Raw genomic sequence first — 22,933 nt, forward strand, 5'->3', positions numbered from 1 at the left:
AACGGTCTTTTAGTGAACAGACAAACAAATAGTCACAAATGTTGGCAGTCTCTTTATTTTTGGATTTGATAGAATCATTTTTTGCGCACTCGCCAGGAAACCGAGCGAATAAAATCAAATGTTTATGGATTTTCTCTTATATTCTTCTGTAATTTTACACATGTCGTGTGCGTGTGTATGGGTTTGGGTGTGTGTGTGTGTCAGTGTGTGTTTGAAACCGAGTTCTGGAAGGAGAGAGCGAGGGGAAGGGAAACAACTCCATACAAAATATTTTTGAGTACTGCGCATGCGCATAGCGGACTTTTTCAAATTTGTTTCTGTTCCACAGTAGATTAACACACAGTTCAACAGACATCTCGCACAAGGAAGGTAGCGTATTGTTGGTTTTGCTATTGTTTCGAAAGTTGTCTCATCTCACGAAACCTATGTAGACGATTTGAATTTCCTCGGGACCATTTTGTCTTCACAACAAATGATACCATAATGTGAAACGAGGGGTGTAGCCCATAATTATGGCATATTTGCAGTTGCACATTATGATATCATTATCTCATCGCTTTTCAATGAATCAATGTTATTTCTGCTGGATCTCTGATCTCGCAAATTTCATCGCGACAGATGTTCTGCGTGTTGTAATCTTGAACTTGCCCAATATTTTACTTGATACGACGATTTTTATGACATTTTCGTTGTAAACTTCAACTTCTCAGTCACCAAGTTGACCAACAAATAATCAAATTCAAATTTCAGTGACACTGAGTGACTGACACTAGTGACAGTGTCCTTTGACTTTGAGTTTGACTGTGCAGTTCAGTTTACTTTCAGTTTCACTTTGACTAGTTCGAGATTCGTGATCATGATAAGGCCAAAAAAAAAAATTTGTCTGTTTCTGGTAACATGGCTAAAAAAAATAGGGTCGGTAGGTCGGGATTTTTTTTATTTTTATTTTTTTTATTTTTTTTTAACCCCAAATGTAGACCAATAAAACTAACTTTAAAAATCGCGCAAAGAGACTGGATTCACTATACATAGAGACAAGACACTCAACACATTTACAAATCGTCAGCGGACTTTCGTTTTCACACGTTTTTGTTGTTCATTTTCTCACCCTGTCCTTTACCACCAAAAAAAATATAAAAAAATTTGAGTTTGGAAAAAAAAAGTTTAGGGTCGGCGCCGAAATTTAGGGTCGGTCGGGTGACCAGAAACAGACAATTTTTTTTTTTTGGCCTAATGATTCAAATGAAATCAACAATTATTTCTCAGTACGTAGTAATAATGTAGTAGTAATACTAATATTGTTAAAAAATACTTGAACTTGTAAGTAAATATATTGCTGTTTTAATTTTGATGTGGTGAGCCACACCAAATAGACCTTTTCGGTATCTGAGCAGCTCTTGCGAGACACGCTCTATCAGTCTATGTTAATTGTTATGCTTTGAGTTTGAACATCGCGAGAACTTCGAACCTTTGCTATTGCAGCTCGCACAATATAGCTGTACCACATGCTTTGCTATGCTCTGAAGTTTGCGAAAGATTTCGAGAGCTTGGAATACCGATAATGTCTTTTGTACAACCTTTTTCAGTTGTTTGCTTTACTTTACACGGTTCAGCTCAAGGCTCCATGTTAGTACTGCTAGTGCTATAGTTTCAATATCATGTAAAACACTGAAAGTGACATTAAAAGTAAAACATTTACTTTTGACAGTTTTGTAGACTAGAAGTGTACAGTGCACGGGAGAAAAACATGGTACTATTAGTATTACTACTATTGATCTGTTTGTATTGGGCACTGGCAGGGTTTGGTAACATACTTACAACTAACAGTAACATGCCATTGGCAGACTTGCCTACCCTTACGATTTTGGCGTAATTTACTACGATTTTTATTCCAAACTACGCCACTACGCTTTCCCCGATGGAAATACGATTTTTAAGAAACCGAAAGTACGATTTTTTACATGAGACATTGGAGAGTCTGCTCCTCCTGAAATCAAGATCAGGAACCTTCGGCACCAGGCAGTACAGCCAAGCAGAACTTGGCAGATTTAAGTCATGCTATTACAAGTCTTTGAAAAAGCCCTCTACCTCCAAATAAACTCTATGCTCGTTCAGCAAACTCTTGATTACACTAATGGTGGAGCGCTGGTTATGTGCGAGGCTGATTTTTTATGTGTGACCACATGACATATTTTGCTTTCGTCATCCTAGATTGTTTTAATCAGTGTAGTTTCCCAGTGTTGATCGACTTCACAATTTAAGAAAATCAATGACATTTTATTTTTGCGAAGCAACGGAATATGAACAGAAAGTGTGCAGAAGAATGTTTGTGTCCTGCAAGACTTTATGAACAACTATTTCTCCGTTGGGAGAAAAATGAGGATGTCTACAGGCAAGGTAGTGTCATATTCTTTAATTTGGGTTCTCCTTTAAGTTTTAGTCACACCCAACAATGGCCGTTACTTTTGGCAACGAAAAACTACTCTTTCTACCACCAGATTACTCTTTTTGGCCGGGCTCATTACTCCTTGTAATTTTTGGAGTAGGCAGGTCTGCATTGGCGCATACAATTAATCTGAAAATGACCCAATTATTGAATATTCCATTCAGCGGATCAAAGGGTACAACCGTACATTGAGATTATTTACCACTGTATTACCCTATGCACAGTTTACAGTATTAGAATTTGGACTGAAAAATACAAATGTGTGCACCAAACCAATCACACATGCGCGCACACACACACAGTGAAATACACACAAGTTGGTAACATGAATGATGAAGTTCTGGTAAATCCTGAGCTCATTTGGCTCCAAATTGTACTGTTTCGCTTCTTAAGTTCTTTGTAGTTGGTCAAAAGAAACTTTTGGGGTGGGGGAGCATGCCCCTGGCTTGACAGCTCTCCCCAGCCTACTTAAGTACTTAATACTTGACATTTTGTACCTATCCCTTCAGGATTTGATTGAGACAATGAGACTTTTTCTCTCTCGCCAAACCCTAGTGTCTTATCACCCCAAATAGCCCTATGTAGCGCTGACAGTCCACAAAATGGGGGGCTTGCCTTTGGCTAGTACAAGTTTCTCAATTTACTAGCCAGAGACTGAGAGATCAACTTTTACTACTACTCGCCAAACCAACCATTTGTTTCAGCAACTTTACTCGCATTTGGCGAGTAGATTAGCATTTCTACTCGCCATTTACATGTTTCGACTCACCATGGCGAGTAAAATACTCTCCACTTTCATGCCTGCTATGAGACTGAGAGTTGAAAACATTAAAAATGATAGTGATAAAAGAGTGAATTTTTTTTTTAGATTCATTGCTGATTGACTGTTTCAGTGTGATGGTGAACCTGACGTGACTAGCTAGGGAGATTACTCAATACTACAGGTGTGTTGTTTCCATCACAGCTTATGACTTTGTGGGCATTTTTATTTCAGCATTTAATCGGAACAGGATGTTGAACGGTGAAGAGAACGGTGGCGGTCAGCTGAAAGAGGCTGGAGTCAAACTCAAAGGTCAGGATGACCCCATCACATCCCCCCGTCCTGCCCTCAAACTGTCCAACAAGGTCAACATCATGTCTCCAACTCTCTCTCCAGGAAAGGTATGCTCCTCTTTTGTCACTGCATAAAAAACATTTTAGAAATGTAGTGCAGTTTTGTATCATGCCTTGTGTTGTACAAGAGACCTTAGAGAAGAACAAAGAAAGAATGAGCAATAACATTTGGGAGAAAGTTTGAAAGGAAGATTTGTAAAACTAAAAGAACAAATGATTAGAAAAGAAAAGGGTGTTGTTTCTGGTTTCAGGCAGGTTTCACGGTTTTCATCACACCACCTCACATTTTCACAACAGTAACAAACATTTAATACAGTTAAACAAATGTATTTATTTGCTAGTTTAATCATTAATGAATGCAAAAAAATCCCTATCAGGGATAGCGGACACCTGTCAGCTGACATATAAACACCGATATGACCCCCCCCCCCCCCCCCCCCCTAAATTTGACCAAATTATAAACATGTTTCTGAAGACACACAGCCATTGGCAAGAGCAATTATGGTCTACATACACTGTAAGTTGTTTAACTGTATTGCTATTGAGCTTAATAAATGAAATCCGATTATTATTTACATTATAAAAAGGCTTAAAACGATATAGCGCTGAACCAAACTTGACTGTCGTGGCAAAATTCCAACGATAGCACAATTTCGCCACCTCAAGCATTTTTCTTACCCTACGATCGAATTTGAGAAGAGAGTGGAACCATCACGAGTGTAAGTTCAAACCCAGTACAATCCTTCATGCTATCTATCAAAGCGAATGTAAATTAACAACCTTTAAACGATAAAGCGCTGAACCAAACTTGACTGTCGTGGCAAAATTCCAACGATAGCACAATTTCGCCACCTCAAGCATTTTTCTTACCCTACGATCGAATTTGAGAAGAGAGTGGAACCATCACGAGCGTAAGTTCAAACCCAGTACAATCCTTCATGCTATCTATCAAAGCGAATGTAAATTAACAACCTTTAAACGATAAAGCGCTGAACCAAACTTGACTGTCGTGGCAAAATTCCAACGATAGCACAATTTCGCCACCTCGAGCATTTTTCTTACCCTACGATCGAATTTGAGAAGAGAGTGGAACCATCACGAGCGTAAGTTCAAACCCAGTACAATCCTTCATGCTATCTATCAAAGCGAATGCAAATTAACAACCTTTTCAGCACAAAACAAGCGTTAAACTTCCTGAAATAAGTGCATCGCGATCGTTGGCAAACGCTATCGTTGGCGACAGACACACTTTCATTCAGTTTTTAAAGAGAACAACGCAAACTTTGCAGAAAAATGCATCATCAGTCGAACGAGTTCAACATGGCGCGTGCGTAGGAATACGTGTCAAGGTCATAACTGTGAAAACGAGACGATAAACTCAAATAAAAAAAAACTGCTATCGTTTTTTTTTTCACCCGACGCCGCCCGGATAACGATAGCAACGTTCGTTTTCAGTTCCAAAACAAGAATTTGACATTTCCATTGCCGTAATTCTGTTCTGTATGTTTATTTACACACAAAAACATATGTTTGTAGAAGAAAATAGTGCGTATGCAAAACCTAGGAGGTAAATTGGTTTCCCGTCGTGGGGTATTTTTCCCGACCGACGCTTTCGAGCAGGAGAGGTGATTTTCGACGTCACGATAAAGTCATAAAAAATTGTTTTTTTTACAAATGTTTGTATGATTATGACTCGAATTGCATTCCTTTCAAACAATTATCAGGTCTTGATTTTAAAACCTGTGTGGGTTGATACTTTTCGTGTCATGATTACGTGATGGTAAAAATCGGGAAATCACGTCTGTCGCAAATTGAACGATAGCAATGTTATTTTAGATCGTAACAAAGCACAAACAACACAAAATGCGCTGACATTGTCTTTTCTATGTCTTTATTCCACCACAAGTAAAAATATACCAAGCATGTTACACAATGCAATCTAAAACAGAAATGATAAGCATACAAACTTTCGACCCAGTGACCAAAGCAATACTGTGAAACCTGCCTTCAACTTTCATTTGTTTTCCTTATGGTGTTTGTATTTTTCAACTACAAGTCTGTGCTTTTTTGTTGTACTCTTTTTATGGTGCCTTCATTTTCTGTTATTTTTCAGTTTTTGTGTGTCTAGATGTCAAAATAGCTTAAAGTTCTGAAATCGGTGGAGAAATTGACAATGACCCACAATTTACATACAGTGTGTTCATGCAGGGTGTACATGTAAATTGTTCATTGTTGGTCTGTTCATAGAAGAAAGTGGAGAAATCATCGGATGCTTCTGCATTACTGGAGTCGATCCGCATGAAGGAAAACTTGGACAGCACGGCCAATGTGGAGCCTGCAGGGACTGACGATGATGACATCATATCTTTCAAACTCCCAGACAACACCAGCAGCACAGATCCTTTCATGCCCCCTTCCCAGCTGTCCAACTCTCCAGACAAAAAGCGTCAGTCAGAGGTAGGTGCACCTCAGCCGTCTATGAATTCTGAAACCATCTTGAACGAATCTGAGCCTCAGCAGAACCAGTCATTGGAGGAAAAGCTGGAATGTGCTGTTGGTTCGTCAGAGCATGAGGTTCAAGCCAATGATGCACAGAGTGAGAACCCTTTGCCAAGCGTCAACCCTGAGCCAGCACCGCAAGTTTCGTCTGATCAACAAGATGAGAAAGAAACAGGGGAGGATACCAGTGAAGCAGCCTGCACAGAAGAGGTGGGGAGTCCTGCTTCAGACCAGCTGCTAGGAGGTGAACAAGACCCATCCAAACCCATGGCGCAAGATGAGGTCAGCCCTCAGACTGAGGAACGCAGCATGACATTGACAGAGGACAACCCCAAACCTCCAACCAACTGTCAGAATGTTGATAATGTTTCGCTGACGAACTCGCAGCTTAACAGCTCCTCTGATGCTGTTTTCACAGAGACAGCGGTGCCCGGCCCACATCTGGTTGCTGACACCAATGAGACTGCTCACGCTGATGTAGAGCTTGATCCATTCATGCCCAAAGCTCAGCTGCCCAATTCTCCAGTAATGCCTGAAGGAGTGGGTGAAGAGTTAGATCCATTTGCACCTCGCCAACAACTCTCAGACTCGCCCCACAAACAGGCTGACCTTCAAGACCTCCAACCAGCCAACTCACAAACGAAGACAGAATCTTCTACAACGCTGAGTGGTTTTCCTGGCCAGATACACAGTCAATTTGATGCTGGAGCCGTGTCGGCCACAGCACTGGACAACGCCTCTGATCAGTCTGACGCCAGTATCAGTCAGCCCTCAACTTCCTATTCACATACCACAGAGTGTGCTGCCTCCCTGCCAGAGAAACCAGCAGATGACATGAATCCATTCAAACCCAAAACACAGCTGCCAAACACTCCTGAGAAATCAGCAGAGGATGTGGATCCATTCAAACCCAAGACACAAGGGACAAACACTCCTCAGATATCGGCAGAACACCAAGATCCTTTCAAATCCAAGACACAAGTGGCAAACACTCCAGAGAAATCAGCAGCAGATGTTGATCTATTCAAACCCAAGACACAAGTGGCAAACACTCCAGAAAAATCAGCAGCAGATGTTGATCCATTCAAACCCAAGACACAAGTGGCAAACACTCCAGAGAAATCAGCAGCAGATGTTGATCCTTTCAAATCCAAGACACAAGTGGCAAACACTCCAGAGAAATCAGCAGCAGATGTTGATCTATTCAAACCCAAGACACAAGTGGCAAACACTCCTGAGAAATCAGCAGAGAGTGTGGATCCATTTAAACCCAAGGCACAACTGACAAACACTCCTGAGAAAGCGGGAGATTTAGATCCATTCAAACCCAAGGCACAAGTGGCAAACACTCCTGAGAAATCAGCAGAGGATGTGGATCCATTTAAACCCAAGGCAAAACTGACAAACACTCCTGAGAAAGCGGCAGATTTAGATCCATTCAAACCCAAGGCACAAGTGGCAAACACTCCTGAGAAATCAGCAGACAGTGTGGATCCATTTAAACCCAAGGCACAACTGACAAACACTCCTGAGAAAGCGGGAGATTTAGATCCATTCAAACCCAAGGCACAAGTGGCAAACACTCCTGAGAAATCAGCAGAGGCTGTGGATCCATTCAAACCCAAGGCACAAGTGGCAAACACTCCTGAGAAATCAGCAGAGAGTGTGGATCCATTTAAACCCAAGGCACAACTGACAAACACTCCTGAGAAAGCGGGAGATTTAGATCCATTCAAACCCAAGGCACAAGTGACAAACACTCCTGAGAAATCAGCAGAGGATGTGGATCCATTTAAACCCAAGGCAAAACTGACAAACACTCCTGAGAAAGCGGCAGAGGCTGTGGATCCATTCAAACCCAAGGCACAAGTGGCAAACACTCCTGAGAAATCAGCAGCAGATGTTGATCCATTCAAACCCAAGGCACAAGTGGCAAACACTCCTGAGAAATCAGCAGAGAGTGTGGATCCATTTAAACCCAAGGCACAACTGACAAACACTCCTGAGAAAGCGGGAGATTTAGATCCATTCAAACCCAAGGCACAAGTGACAAACACTCCTGAGAAATCAGCAGAGGATGTGGATCCATTTAAACCCAAGGCAAAACTGACAAACACTCCTGAGAAAGCGGCAGATTTAGATCCATTCAAACCCAAGGCACAAGTGGCAAACACTCCTGAGAAATCAGCAGAAGATGTGGATCCATTTAAACCCAAGGCACAACTGACAAACACTCCTGAGAAATCAACAGAAGATGTGGATCCATTCAAACCCAAGACACAAGTGGCAAACACTCCTGAGAAATCAGCAGAGGGTGTGGATCCATTCAAAGCAAAAACGCAAATTGAGAACACTCCTGAGAAATCAGCAGATGAGATGGATCCATTCAAACCCAAGGCACAACTCCCAAACAGTCCTGGGAAATCCATAGATAATGCTGATGTGTTTCAGTCTAAAACACAACCGACAAGCACTCCTAAAAGATCTGCAGATGATGTTGATCCATTCAAACCCAAAGCTCAAGTGGCAAACACGCCAGAAAAATCAGCAGACACAGTTGATCCGTTCAAACCAAAAGCACAGCTTGCAAACAGTCACGAGAAATCAGCTGAAGATGATGACCCATTCAAATCAAAGGTACAGCTGCCTAACAGCCCTGAGAAAATGGGGGATGTTAATCCGTTCAAGTCTAAAGCACAACTGGCGAACACTCCTGAGAATTCAGAGGAGGGACTGGATCCATTCAAACCCATGGCACAATTGGTAAACAGTCCAGAGAAACCAAAAGATGATGCATATCCATTCAAATCCAAAGCTCAAGTATCCAAGACTCCTGAGAAATCAGCAGAAGATGTGGATCCATTCCAACCCAAGGCACAAGTGGCAAACACGCCTAAGAAATCGGCAGAACATGAAGATTCATTCAAACCCAAGGCACTACTGGCGACCACTCCTGAGAAGTTGGCGGATGATGTGGATCCATTCAAACCCAAGACACAAGTGGCAAACACTCCGGAAAAAGCTGCAGATTTAGATTCATTCAAAGCAACGGCGCAATTTGCAAACACTATTGAAAAATCAGATGAGATGAATTCATTCAAACCCAAGGCACAACTGCCAAACAGTCCTGAGAAAGCAGCAAATGCAGATCCATTCAAACCCAAAGCACAGCTGGCGAACACTCCTGAGAAATCAGCAGAGGAACTGGATCCATTCAAACCCAAGGCTAAACTAGTAAACAGCCCAGAGAAACCAAAAGATGATGCAGATCCATTCGAGTCTAAAGCACAGCTTACAAACACTCCTGACAAACCAGCAGATGAGATGGATCCATTCAAACCCAAAGCTCAAGTATCTAAGACTCCTGAGAAATCGATGAAACATGAAGATCCATTCAAACCCAAGACACAAGTGGCAAACACACCTGAAAAAGCAACGGCGAAAATTGAGAACACGCCTGAGAAATCAGCAGATGAGATGGATCCGTTCAAACCCAAGGCACAACTCCCAAACAGTCCTGAGAAAGCGGCAGATCCATTCCAACCCAAAGCACAGTTGGCAAAAACTCCTGACAAATCAGCAAATGAGATGGATCCGTTCAAACCCATGGCACAACTGGTAAGCAGCTCAGAGAAGCCAAAAGATGATGCAGATTCATTCGAGTCTAAAGCACAGCTTACAAACACTCCTGACAAACCAGCAGATGAGATGGATCCATTCAAACCCAAAGCACGGCTGTCTAATTCACAATCACACAGCCAAAGCAGCAAGCAAGAAGCAGGTCCACAAGTTGCTGTCGCTTCAGAGTCCATTGGCTCCACAACCGTTTCCTCTGATGCTCCAAAAGACGGAGAAAGCCTCAAGACATCAAGCGTGATGGCGGCACCAGACTCGTTAGAGGGGTGGGAGGCGGCAATGGGAGGATCGGCCAACCCTGTGCTGCTGGCCAGCGGGGAGGACTTGGGACTGGACGATAACATGTTCATTTCCAGCTCACAGGGTAAGCACACTTCTACTTTCACTTGTTTTTTTGTTTTTTAACTCGCCTGAACATTAAATGAGTCATACTATAGCATCAAGCAGACTATCAGAATGTATGGCCAGCCGCCTATTCTTGTTATAGAACCTGTCTTTCACAAATTGTATAGTGGGCAGGACTGGGCTGTATATGGACTGAATTCTTGTTGTTGACGGTGAAAGTGACAGGCTGTTGTGTTTGCAGCGTTCAATGACCCCTCTGCATGGGATCTGTTGGAGCAGTTTGGTGGTACCAGTGGGGTGAGTACGCTCTACATCTGTGCTGTAAAAGATGCATCTACTATGTAAATGAGCATAATTGTAGACCTGCATCAAGGGACGAAGTTTCTGTCAGTGCTAAGGTATTCAGCCCTCTGTGGTCACGCAATTTTATGTAGCGATGGTTATGCTGTCACATGACTACATGGTTATATATACTATTGCAAAACTAGATGCTTATACTATCGCAGATCTAGGATGTTGCTGGGATTTAGTTTGTTTGGCAAACTTGTAAACTTGTCAAAATGGCCATAAAAGTTTCTGCACCTTTTAAAGTTTTCATTAGTCCTTAGTGTCATCTTTTTCCCCACCCTGAAAAAGTCCAGCAATTCTGCAAAAACTATGTTTCATTTTTTCAGTGAATTAAAGTTGGTGTCTGACTCTGAGGCAATGAAACATCATAAGTGACTTGTTAAAATGGCTGAACAATCTGCCATGATTTTGTCATTTTAACTGACTACCGACTTCTAATGAACTCCCTTCAGATTGTTTGTTTTGACGATGTTGCCAGCAATTTTCACAATATGCAGCCACAACCGCTGATGATAGAGATGAATACATGTGCTGAGCCTGTTGAAGGTGCTGTTCATCATGTTCCTTGTTTTGTGTGCAGATGACAGGGACAGACCTGCGCAAGTGCTCGCTGTACGTCAAGTTTGACCCCCTGGTGAAACAGTCACTGCCTAGAACACCTGACAAGATGGGGCCTCCAACACATGCAGGTAGGCAAACGCAGACCTGGGAACCCATACGATTTTGCCGTATTTTGTACGCATGATTGGCGAGAATACGATCAGTACGGTCAGTGGAAAAAAAATACGACCAGAAACATTCCTAGACTACTTTTCTTCACAAGCCCATCTCGAAGCCGATCCAGTATTTTGACACATGATTACAGTTTTTGTCAGTAAGCATTGAAAAAAAGCATTTGTTTTAAATCATAAATGTATAGGTAAACTTCATTAATGGTGTGACGGACGCGTGTGACGCATGCTTTAATCATGGATGTTCATATGCTGTGTGGAGTACGCTCATTTTTCTGAAAATACACCAAGTTTGTTTGAGAATACTCTAAGTGCAAAACAGGGGTTCCCAGGTCTGCAAACGTGTTTGTGCAGGGTTAGCTCTCAGTGTTAAAGAAGCAATGACTCAAATGAGTATTTAGTGGGGCAGTCAGTCCTCTGCCTTACAGCTGCGTCTTAGCTAAACTTAAAGGACAGAATAGTCTGTCCAGTAGCGGTACAATGTTCAACTTAAAAATAGGTTCCTATTGAAAGACTTGAATGTAATGTGTGAAGGTGTTTTAGTTTTTTTATGGCGGGAGGGGTGGGGCTTAAATCTTGATTAGTTATACTGTATTGTTATGTAAAAGTGTTCTTTCTTATTTGTGAGGATTCAAATCTGACAGAAGATGTATCACATAACCTACATCTTGTCACATTGTAGCGTTGATGAGAGTATTTGTTTTAGAGTTTTGGGCAATGCTCTGAGCGCAAAGTATCTTTTAGTGTTTACTTCATCATGGATGTCCGCCCCCTCTAATTAGTCTTAATTTCATGGTTTCAAGGACAGCCCATGCCACAAGTTTTAGATACACATACCCACTGTGCTGGGTTAGTCTCATTACCAATATTTCTCTGACAAGTTACCCTAGTGGAAGTTGGAACCCCATTTTAAGACCTCCAAAAATCTGAGAAAATTAGTTCTTAAAGTGGGGGTAAATTTACAGAGGTTCTGAACAGAAAGTCTGATAACAAGTTCTTAAAAGGGGAAAGGGGGGGCGGATACGAACTGTATGAGCCCCTCATCCATTGAGGAAATAAAATGCACAGGGGAAAATGCAAACACACACTTTATGCATCCCTAGGACGGACAATACAAGTGTTTAATATGTTTAAACTCTTGCTTCTGATATCACAACCCCAGAGTCTTATCTCTTTGCTCTTATTGCATTTTCGTCTTTTTTTTTTATAACCCTGTTCATTATTCCAACTTAAGACAGTGGGGGGTATAAATCCTGCCCCTCACATGAACCGGCCACTCTGTTACACCATCCAGTCTGGCAGTCAGACTGTATCAAATGTGTCCAGAAAGATAATCTTTAAGATAAATATTAACCTGTAAGTATGGCCAGTTGCCTATTTCGTTTCCGGTATTTTGAGAATTGTTCTGGTTGATCAGTCCCCTGAATGTCTGCGCAAAGTGTGTTGTTATAGATCTCCTGCTTCTAGTACACGATTACTCAATAACTGTCTTTGATTTCTCACAGCCCCCAAGAGAGCGGCAAGCACCTCGGACGAGCTGATGAACTTTTCCCAGCTGAATGCTTCCATGCTGAACGCCTCAGTGTAAGTACTTGATGTGGACGTCTGCTGTCCTGTTCCCGCTTGTTTAGCTCGTTCTGTTCAGCTTAACATTTCAGTGTTTCATCTGTTTGTGTGTGTCTCAAGCATAGTTTTTTATCTTTTCTGTGTCATTGGGTATCCATGCATGCAGAAGTTTAGAAATGTTTACTTGCCCGACAGGCTGGTAACTTTTCAAATCCACAAGCCCCAATTTGTTTTGTTTTGAAGAAAGGTAGTCCCTCTATAAAGTTTACAAAACATATTTTCAAGGCTTTAACTAAATCGGTTATCGATATCAATTTATTTAGTAAGCACATGAGAAAAGTTATTAGCAGAGACTTATGTGCACTAAAATTGTAGTGAAGGTTATTTCATGTTGTCAGTGATAGTGTTAGTCATGCTGTCAGTGAAAGAGGTATTCAGGCTGTCAGTGATAGTGTTATTCAGGCTGTCAGTGATAGTACCCGATATTGCTAATTCTCTGGACATTTTGTATTTACTGCAAAGAAATTACAAAAGTATTTGTCAGTTTTGGCTTTTCCATATCCCTCCCTCTGATTATTATTTCTTTTTGTTCACCCCTTTCTTGTACTTTTCAGTATTTCAAAATGTCTTTTCTTTCAAAAAGTCTTTAGTCACTTGCTCAACTAAATTCTGGGATCATTACATTTTCATATATATTTGTTTGTTTTTAATTTAGGTGTTTTTGTTTTTGAAGTGGGGAAGCAATAAAGAGGTCGTCAATATCAAAACTGATATCAACGGAAATGTCGTCGATATCACTTTTGCACTGAGCTCAGTTTTGCCCAATTGACCAATGGAAATACACGTAACATATGAAATAGCAATATAGTGTTATTATTACCAATTCAGTGCCCCATATGGCTTTTTGACCAATCAGGACGGATTCTAGGTGACCCTCTAAATGTTATAACGTTCAGGCAGGGACCCTTTTTGTTTATCACGCTAAAAATTAACAAGACAAAGTAAAAATGTAATTCAACAATATCAGCGTGATTTATTCTAAAGAATGACACTTCAAATGCTGTCAGGTAATACTCTCTTTATCTAAAAAATACCGAAAAGCGAGTTTTGTCGGTGGGTGCGTAACGGAACAGCAAGGCACCGCCCATCATCTGAGTGTGCAATGCCGACCGCTCACTTGAAATCTAAATGATCAAAGTTCGAAAAAATCAAGCTTTACATCAAATGTATCTTTACGTCATTTCCCATCCGCCGTCTGGAGTCGGTTCTAAATCTGTCGCTCTCTGTTCAACGAGAAAAAGCGAAGAAACCGAAACGCATGTTCAACATGGTTTATCTTGTGAGATTGTTGTGTGTCAAAGGCATTTGACCTGTGAATATTCATCACATCAGGTGTGTTACTCTGATTGGCTGACTCAGGTCACGAGAATTCTTTGACTGACAGGCATAATCAGGTAGAAGCGCTCAAGTTCCCATTGCGGCTGTTCTGTCAAATTCGCGGGGTTGCTTCAAAATTTCTTTTGGTCGAATTAAACGGTAATAAAACCGTTATTTCTAATATGCTGACTGTTAGCTAATGATAACAAACATGTCTCACAAATGATATCAGCATTCGCCTAAACTAGTAAAAGGCTCATGCTTGATATCTTTTTTCTCAACATGTCTTGTTATCATTTGCTAACAGTCAGCATATTAGAAATAACTCATATTCATGCTGTCAGTGATGGAGTGTTAGTCATGCTGTCAGTGATAGAGGTATTCATGCTGTCAGTGATAGTGTTATTCATGCTGTCAGTGATAGTGTTATTCATGCTGTCAGTGCTAGTGTTATTCATGCTGTCAGTGATAGTGTTATTCATGCTGTCAGTGATAGAGTGTTATACATGCTGTCAGTGATAGTTATTCATGCTGTCAGTGATAGAGTGTTATTCATGCTGTCAGTGCTAGGCCCTCTACATGATTCAATGGCCAAGCTAGCCATGAATGAGGCGAACCACAGCATCCTGTGTTAATGATAACAGTGTGAAGAGAGGACAAGTTAATGATACATATAATAGTGACAAGTGACTAATTGCTGTGTCTGTTGTGTGTGAGCAGGACGGATGACAGCGTGTGTCTGTTCGGCACCCCGCCCCGTGTCGCTCGCCGACGCTCTATTCGCGGGCAGCAGCGCCGTTTGAACGCGTCCGTGGTGCAGACCATCACAGAGGAGGAGCATCAGGAGCCGGTCGACCTGCTCTTCTCCATTGACGCTGGCAGTTGCGAGGACAAGGTGCGTGCTGCAGACCTGTGCACATCTACGGTTTCTCCGTAATTTCTCCGATTTTTATATGCAGAATACGGTGCTACGGAATTTTAATTGAAATTCCGATGTTTTACTCAAAAACATAAATTTTAAACTTTTTTTCTGTTTTAAGATGTTTTGACCAATTAGTTGGCCGTTGCGCTGAAAAGACGTTTTCTGATTTCCTGGAAGCGCGCGTGTTCTCAGCATTGAGTCTTTGTTCTTTGACTTAGTTCGTCCAGCGTCTGCGTGGCAACTTGTGATTGAAGTGAAACATGGAAAAGAAAAAGTGCAAGATTCAGATAGTGAAGAGGAGACACCAGCTCTGTCACCAAAGAAGAAGAAAACGGCACAACAGTGCTGGAAGTTCAGTTATTCTCAAGACAACCTGTAGATCGTAAAATCGCCTTCTCCGACACCTGCAAGAACTTCACGAAAGAAGAGCTTGCAAAGCTCAAATCTGCCCACTACTCCACTGTGCAGACGGGGAAACGCCAGGCTGCTGCTGTCAAAAAAGCTGCTGCTGCCAAAAAAGCTGCTGGCAAACAGTCCAGTGATGAATGAATGTCAGAATGACGAGACCAAAGACATTTTCAGAACAAATGTTACAACAGATGTTTCACCTTGGCTTGTTAATGAATAGTAATTTCCATTCTACTGCGTCATACTCATAGTGTTTCAGTTTGTGTGCTTTGTGAGCAGAATTATATCTTGAACTGTCGTTGCAGCAAACTACTGAAACATTTTAAAAACTACTGAAATTTGGTTTGTTTACTACTGATGAGCGTTTTGAGTGTGCACAGGTCTGGTGCTGCTTCTTTACTGTCTTACCTGTGTGTGTGCAAGTGTAAGACATTCAGTGAGCATTTTTGTTGTCTTCAGGCAATCCAGATTTCACGGAGTTTCGCGAAAGCAACACAAACAAGTCGCGTAAGGCGAAAATACAACATTTAGTCAAGCTCAGTCGAACTCACAGAATGAAACTGAACGCATTGCATTTTTTCCGCAAGACCGTACACTCGTAGCATCGTCTGTCCACCGCTCGTGGCAAAGGCAGTGAAATTAACAATACAGAAAAGCGCGGTAGCGGTTGCGCTGAGGAGGATAGCCCGCTTTTCTATATCTCTATTCTTTTTCACTCTCTGAACGTGTTTTTAATCCAAACATATATCTATATGTTTTTGGAATCAGTAACGGACAAGGAATAAGATGAAATTGTTTTTAAATCGATTTCGGAAATTTAATTTTAATCATAAATTTTATATTTTTAATTTTCAGAGCTTGTTTTTAATCCGAATATAACATAATTATATGTTTTTGGAATCAGAAAATGATGAAGAATACGATAAACGTATTTTTGGATCGTTTTATAAAAAAGTAATTTTAATTACAATTTTCAGATTTTTAATGACCAAAGTCATTAATTAAATTTTAAGCCTCCAAGCTGAAATGCAATACCAAAGTCCGGCCTTCGTCGAAGATTGCTTGGCCAAAATTTCAATCAATTTGATTGAAAAGTGAGGGTGTGACAGTGCCGCCTCAACTTTTACAAAATGCCGGATATGACGTCATCAAAGACATAATATATCGAGAAAAAAAGTCCGGGGATATCATTCCCAGGAACTCTCATGTCAAATTTCATAAAGATCGGTCCAGTAGTTTAGTCTGAATCGCTCTACACACACACACACACACACAGACACATACACCACGACCCTCGTCTCGATTCCTCCCTCTATGTTAAAACATTTAGTCAAAACTTGACTAAATCTAGTAAATGTAAAAAGAAGTGTTTTTCTTTACATGCATAATTTATCTTTCACCAGAGGGGGTCATATTTACAATGCCAAAAAGCTTCAGCTTCTGGGGGTGTTGCCCACAGACCCCCACCAATGCCTCGCCAGGGGACCTATATGCGCCCCCCTGGACTCCTGGCGTTATTTATTTCCTTGAAAATCATTCTTCCTTGAATGGATTGCCTGTGCGTTTGAATACATGTGTTGAATGTACTCCAGCCAAGCCATATTCTTAGTGTACTGCACATGGTTGAAATAAAATGTATGACATAAGTGAGTATGACATTTCTGTTGGTCATATAATAAAGTTGGATTGATGGGTGTTTGACATTGTTGTTTGTTTGTGTTGCAGTTTTTGAACGACCCAGAGAAACATGGCAAGAGCTGTGCGCCAACACTGGTGGATGTACAGGAGGTACGTACAAAGAACACTTTGCTACGCTTACCCTGCACTCTTTAGCATGCAACTGTTTCAGGCTCTTGTTAAATTCAGGTATATGCCTGGGAGATAGCTAAGTCGGTAGTGGCGCTAGCTAGCTTTGAAATCAGTTTGTGGCTATCGGTGTGGGTTCGATCCCTACCTTCTGTGAGAGATTTAGTTCCGAGAGTCAACTTTGCTCAGACTCTCCTCGGTGTCCAAACACTTATGTGTGCACCAGGTCTCAGGCCTTGGAAACATTTTCAAAATAATGCAGGAAAAAGAGAAAACGAATTGTGTAGCCCTGTACTGTATAGCAGCTTGTTTTCCTCGGGGAAAGAGCAACGCAAATGTCCATGACGGTAACCACACAGGACTATTATGATATTGATACTTTATCCTTACCCTCATCTTATCTGTGGATGATTGTGAGAGAAATGGGAATAAGACAGTGTTTCTAATGCACACTGACAAACTCCTTCCAGTTGATATGAGATCTTTACAGTACCCAATATTGACGGACTGCGTGATGATATCTTCTGCTATGGTCTGTTGAGACCAATAGCAGAAGATATCATCACACAGTCAGTCAATGTTAGATATATTGCTAATTCTCTGGACATGTTGTATTTACTGTAAAGAAATTACGAAAGTATTTGTCTCAGTTTTGGCTGTTCCATATCCCTCCCTCTGATTATTATTTCTTTTTGTTCACTCTTTTCTTGTACTTTTCAGTATTTTCAAATGTCTTTTCTTTCAAAAAGTCTTTAGTCACTTGCTCAACTAAATTCTGGGATCATTACATTTTCATATATATTTGTTTGTTTTTAAATTTAGGTGTTTTTGTTTTTGAAGTGGGGATGCAATAAAGAGGTCGTCGATATCAAAACTGATATCGACGGAAATGTCGTCGATATCACTTTTGCACTGAGCTCAGTTTTGCTCAATTGACCAATGGAAATCCACGTAACATATGAAATAGCAATATTGAATGATGCCGTTTCTACAAGAATTGAGTACACTGTAGAACCCCCGTTTTGCTCTTTTAGATCTTTAATTTTACCTCACTAATATTAGCCTCCTGTTCTGCTAAGCATAAAACTTTTTTGACCCTTCAGAAGGAAAGCAAAACACAAAAACATTGGGAAAGTAGATTACAGAAGGGAACCTGATCTTCTTGGACATCAAGCAACACAATGGGCATGAGTTCCGGCCAATGAAAGTCAACATGTGATTAGGTTAAAACAGTAATCTTGAATACAAATAAAAATGTTTTAAAATTAACCCACTGTCTTGCCCTAATGTTCTCGGTCTGTCGACGAATGTCTGAATCATATTTTATTCTAAGGTTATTAAGAGGTTACCATGTTTCAGGGCCCCAAGTACACAGAGCAAGAGTGGCAGCACTTGCAGCAGACATTACTGATGTGGTGTGACATATAAAGAGGTGACCCTGTGTTTCAGGGCCCCAAGTACACAGAGCAAGAGTGGCAGCACTTGCAGCAGACATTACTGATGTGGTGTGACATATAAAGAGGTGACCCTGTGTTTCAGGGCCCCAAGTACACAGAGCAAGAGTGGCAGCACTTGCAGCAGACATTACTGATGTGGTGTGACATATAAAGAGGTGACCCTGTGTATCAGTGCCCCAAGTACACAGAGCAAGCGTGGCAGCACTTGCAGCAGACATTACTGATGTGGTGTGACATATAAAGAGGTGACCCTGTGTTTCAGGGCCCCAAGTACACAGAGCAAGCGTGGCAGCACTTGCAGCAGACGTTACTGATGTGGTGTGACATATAAAGAGGTGACCCTGTGTTTCAGGGCCCCAAGTACACAGAGCAAGCGTGGCAGCACTTGCAGCAGACATTACTGATGTAGTGTGACATATAAAGAGGTGACCCTGTGTTTCAGGGCCCCAAGTACACAGAGCAAGAGTGGCAGCACTTGCAGCAGACGTTACTGATGCAGTTAGAGGGCCAGACGCTGGTCAAGGAACGCAAGTTCACGGCCATGCTGGAAGAAAAGACAGCCAGAGTCCAGGCCATGGAGAAACAAGCGGAGAAAGACAAGACCAAGATCAAGTCACTGAGCGACAACATCGCCTCCATGAAGTGAGCTACAGGGCTTTCTGTCTCTGTCTTCCTTTTCTCTCCATCTCTCTCCTTCTGGGATCAGTCTGGGAGAATATAGGTCATTTGACCCCCTCAATCAAATTCTGATGGGACAAATTTGAAGCCAGTAGTGTGTGTGTGTGTGTGTGTGGGGGGGGGGGGTACAAACAGACCACCAACTTGACCTCAAAGGTTATGACAGAAGAAGCCAAATGACACAATCTGGGCTTGTTATTTACTACATGCAGTGTGTCATGTTACCAACTAGTATGTGAGTGTGTGCTGTTGTCACTTATCAGAGCAAAAAAAAATTTCTGTGCAAATGGTAGTACAATGGTAAGTAATGTCGATTGGCACTTATGGGTTTTATGCGCTGTTAATCAACCAAGCCTGCTCCGTCTTTCTCTCTGTCCTTCATTATCATTTGTTTGTTCTTTTTTCGTCTTTCTGTTTCTGTCTGTCCTTTCTCCATCATAACCCCCCCATCAGTCAAAAAACAAATGACAGCTGCTGTTTTACAATTTGTTTACCGACATGGCGTTTTTTCAGATCTGTGTTTGCTGAATATGACAAGACTCTGACCACTCTCATTGGTAAGTGAAGCAAGAGCTGAAATGATAATGTGCATTTTTTTAGTACATGTACTGGGGTAATTAAGGAACATGCACACACAGTCAGGTCATTGGTAAAAGCAACATGAGAAATGTGTGTATAGCTCATTATTTGGCTGCTGTTTGTTTTTGTCAGTGTTGTTGATAAGCTTTTTATTATGCAATGGAACCCCTATTTTAAGTCCCCCCAATTTAAGACTCCCTCCATTTTAAGACCCTGTTTTCTCAGACTTTTTGTTCATAATCTCAGTAAATTTAACCCCATTTTAAGACCCGCTCCTTTTTAAGACCTGGGCCGGTGTGTACGTGTTGAGGATAGAGACTTTAGCCTGGGATAAACTATCCTCGAGCTAATTCAGCCCACTGTTAAAATATTCCAATGCATGAGTCCAGGTTAGATCTATCCTCGCGCTAAAATCCAGGTCAAACTATCCCCTCGTTTTGAAGCTGATAAGTCTTTTATCCCAGGGTTAGTTGAAAAACAACATGGCAGCGGTTGCACTTCAAGTGTGAAGAAACCGTGTTTTTACATACAGGAATAACCTGTTTGATGTATATGAACTGTTAAAAAAAAATGTCAGTTTTGCCGCGGACATTTGTGTGATCACTGACGGTGTTTAAAACGAATTTGAACTACAAGTCGAAATGGCGATCCACCCACCCCCTTCCTTTCCCTCCAACTTACTTCACTTAAATCCTAGACAGACCTGTTTACCAGTACGATTTAGGCGTATTTTGTACGCCAAATTATTATCAGTACGCAAATACGCGACACACGCAGAAAATACGCATAAGAAAAAGTATAGAATACGTTTTCCGGTGTTGGTGTGCTGATTACGGGATGGTACAACTGATACCGGTTTCGGTCGAAAGGAGATAACCATGACAGCGAGTCTTAAGCTGTGGAAACCTTGTTCAGTTGTTGGCACGTGCGATCGTCTGGACAATCGTGGGAAAATGAAGCGGTAAAATGTGCCAGTTTCGGATGACTGTACCAAGTCTAAACAGCAAAAGCACCAGATTTTCTTGGAGAAATATAAGAAAGAGCCAGGAATTGTGGAGTCTACTATGAGAAAAAGTCATGCACACTGCAAGTATTGTAAATCAGATTTCTCCGTTGCCCATGCTGGGAAATATGACATCGAACGACACGTACTGCAGTTCCAAAACTCACAGGGACAAGGTTGCTGCAAAGAAATCCGCTGAAAGTTGCCAAGGAATTATGAAGTTCATTCCCGCAAAGCAAATCCTGCCAGAAGAAAATGCTGTAGTCCGTGCTTTTGTTTGTTTGTTTGCTTAACGCCCAGCCGACCACGAAGGGCAGGGTTCGACACTAGCGGGGGCGGGGGGCGGAACGCCCCAGAGTTTTGTGTTCTGCCCCAAACATTGCCGAAGCTTGGGGCCCACTCTGCCCCAGGATAAATTCCAACAATGACAAACCGAAAATTCTAATGCCAGAGCCAATCACTAAAAATCGCCAGTCAAAGTCGTCACTGAAATTTGCGTTATGATCAATGCCGCGGTCAAGAAAAACAAACATTGAAATCGTCGAAGGACAATGCCACAAGGGAAATAACTCCCAGATTGCGCTCTTTAGCGTGAGAGATAAGTATCGCCTTCAAATGCCAAACGCAAAATGTGCCTGGTGTAAAAAGACATGGAAATGAAGATGAAGAACAGGGTGGAGAGAAACGAAAAAAGGATACCGATGCAGCCAAAAGTTTGCGCTGTCGTAATTTCAATGTCAAATGGTTGAAAGAATTTCCCTGGCTTCAGTACGATGAAGAAAAACAGACAATGCATTGCCGCACGTGAATACTGAGAGTGGGCCCCAGATTTTTGTTTTCCGCCCCAGCAATTTCCATTTCTGGGGCCAGTGTGGCCCCAGGCCAAATAAGTTAGTGCCGACCCCTGAAGAGGCCATATCAGGGCGGTGCTGCTTTGACATATAACGTGCGCCACACACAAGACAGAAGTCGCAGCACAGGCTTCATGTCTCACCCAGTCACATTATTCTGACACCGGACCAACCAGTCCTAGCACTAACCCCATAATGCCAGACGCCAGGCGGAGCAGCCACTAGATTGCCAATTTTTGAGTCACTTGAGAAAAAGTGACTCTATGTAATCGGTCAGTGTTAGTCTGTCCGGCCGGCCGTCCGTAGACACCACCTTAACGTTGGACTTTTCTCGGAAACTATCAAAGCGATCGGGCTCATATTTTGTTTAGTCGTGACCTCCAATGACCTCTACACTTTAACGATGGTTTCGTTGACCTTTGACCTTTTTCAAGGTCACAGGTCAGCGTCAAAGGAAAAATTAGACATTTTATATCTTTGACAAAGTTCATCGGATGTGATTGAAACTTTGTAGGATTATTCTTTACATCAAAGTATTTACATCTGTAGCCTTTTACGAACGTTATCAGAAAAACAAGGGAGATAACTAGCCTTTTCTGTTCGGCAACACACAACTTAACGTTGGGCTTTTCTCGGAAACTATAAAAGTGACCGGGCTCAAATTTTATGTGAACGTGACTCATTGTGTTGTGAATAGCAATTTCTTCCTGTCCATCTGATGCCTCATATAATATTCAGAACTGCGAAAGTGACTCGATCGAGCGTTTGCTCTTCTTGTAAAGTCTTAGGTTTGACCCAGCCGGGGTTCGAACCCACGACCTCCCGATCACGGGGCGGACGCCTTACCACTAGGCCAACCGTGCCGGTTGTAGTCCGTGCTGAAGCAATGTTTTCTGAGATGATTGTAAAAATGAACTTGCCACTGTCAACCGCAGATGTTATTTCACGAACTTCATCTTTTCATTATCAATCTGCTTGGAAGACACTGGTTATAATGTTATAAACTGACAGGTAAATAAAATTGTTTTATCCCTGTTGTATCGGAAGGAGTTAAATTCTGAAGATGTTCACAAGACATGCTATTCTTACACAAACACGTTTGCACTCACGCGTACGTTTTCCCTAGCCCATATATGGCTTTGCTTGCAAAGTACACCAACTTTTTGAA

General features: G+C 41.7%; 1 protein-coding gene across 1 annotated transcript in view; it reads left to right on the forward strand.

Annotated features, from left to right (window-relative positions):
* Positions 1-289: 289 nt before the first annotated feature.
* Positions 290-22,933, forward strand: part of LOC138982144 (transforming acidic coiled-coil-containing protein 2-like) — a 33,735-nt gene continuing 11,091 nt past the window's right edge. The window contains exons 1-10 of the mRNA XM_070355365.1: positions 290-369; positions 3,441-3,607; positions 5,807-10,058; positions 10,281-10,336; positions 10,968-11,076; positions 12,624-12,702; positions 14,782-14,956; positions 17,117-17,179; positions 19,097-19,296; positions 19,846-19,889. Coding sequence (XP_070211466.1) covers positions 3,458-3,607; positions 5,807-10,058; positions 10,281-10,336; positions 10,968-11,076; positions 12,624-12,702; positions 14,782-14,956; positions 17,117-17,179; positions 19,097-19,296; positions 19,846-19,889 — 5,128 coding nt within the window. The 5' untranslated portion in view covers positions 290-369; positions 3,441-3,457. The remainder of the gene's footprint in view (positions 370-3,440; positions 3,608-5,806; positions 10,059-10,280; positions 10,337-10,967; positions 11,077-12,623; positions 12,703-14,781; positions 14,957-17,116; positions 17,180-19,096; positions 19,297-19,845; positions 19,890-22,933) is intronic.

This window comes from Littorina saxatilis, linkage group LG12 (genome assembly GCF_037325665.1).
Source record: "Littorina saxatilis isolate snail1 linkage group LG12, US_GU_Lsax_2.0, whole genome shotgun sequence".
Classification (NCBI taxonomy): Eukaryota; Metazoa; Mollusca; class Gastropoda; order Littorinimorpha; family Littorinidae; genus Littorina; species Littorina saxatilis.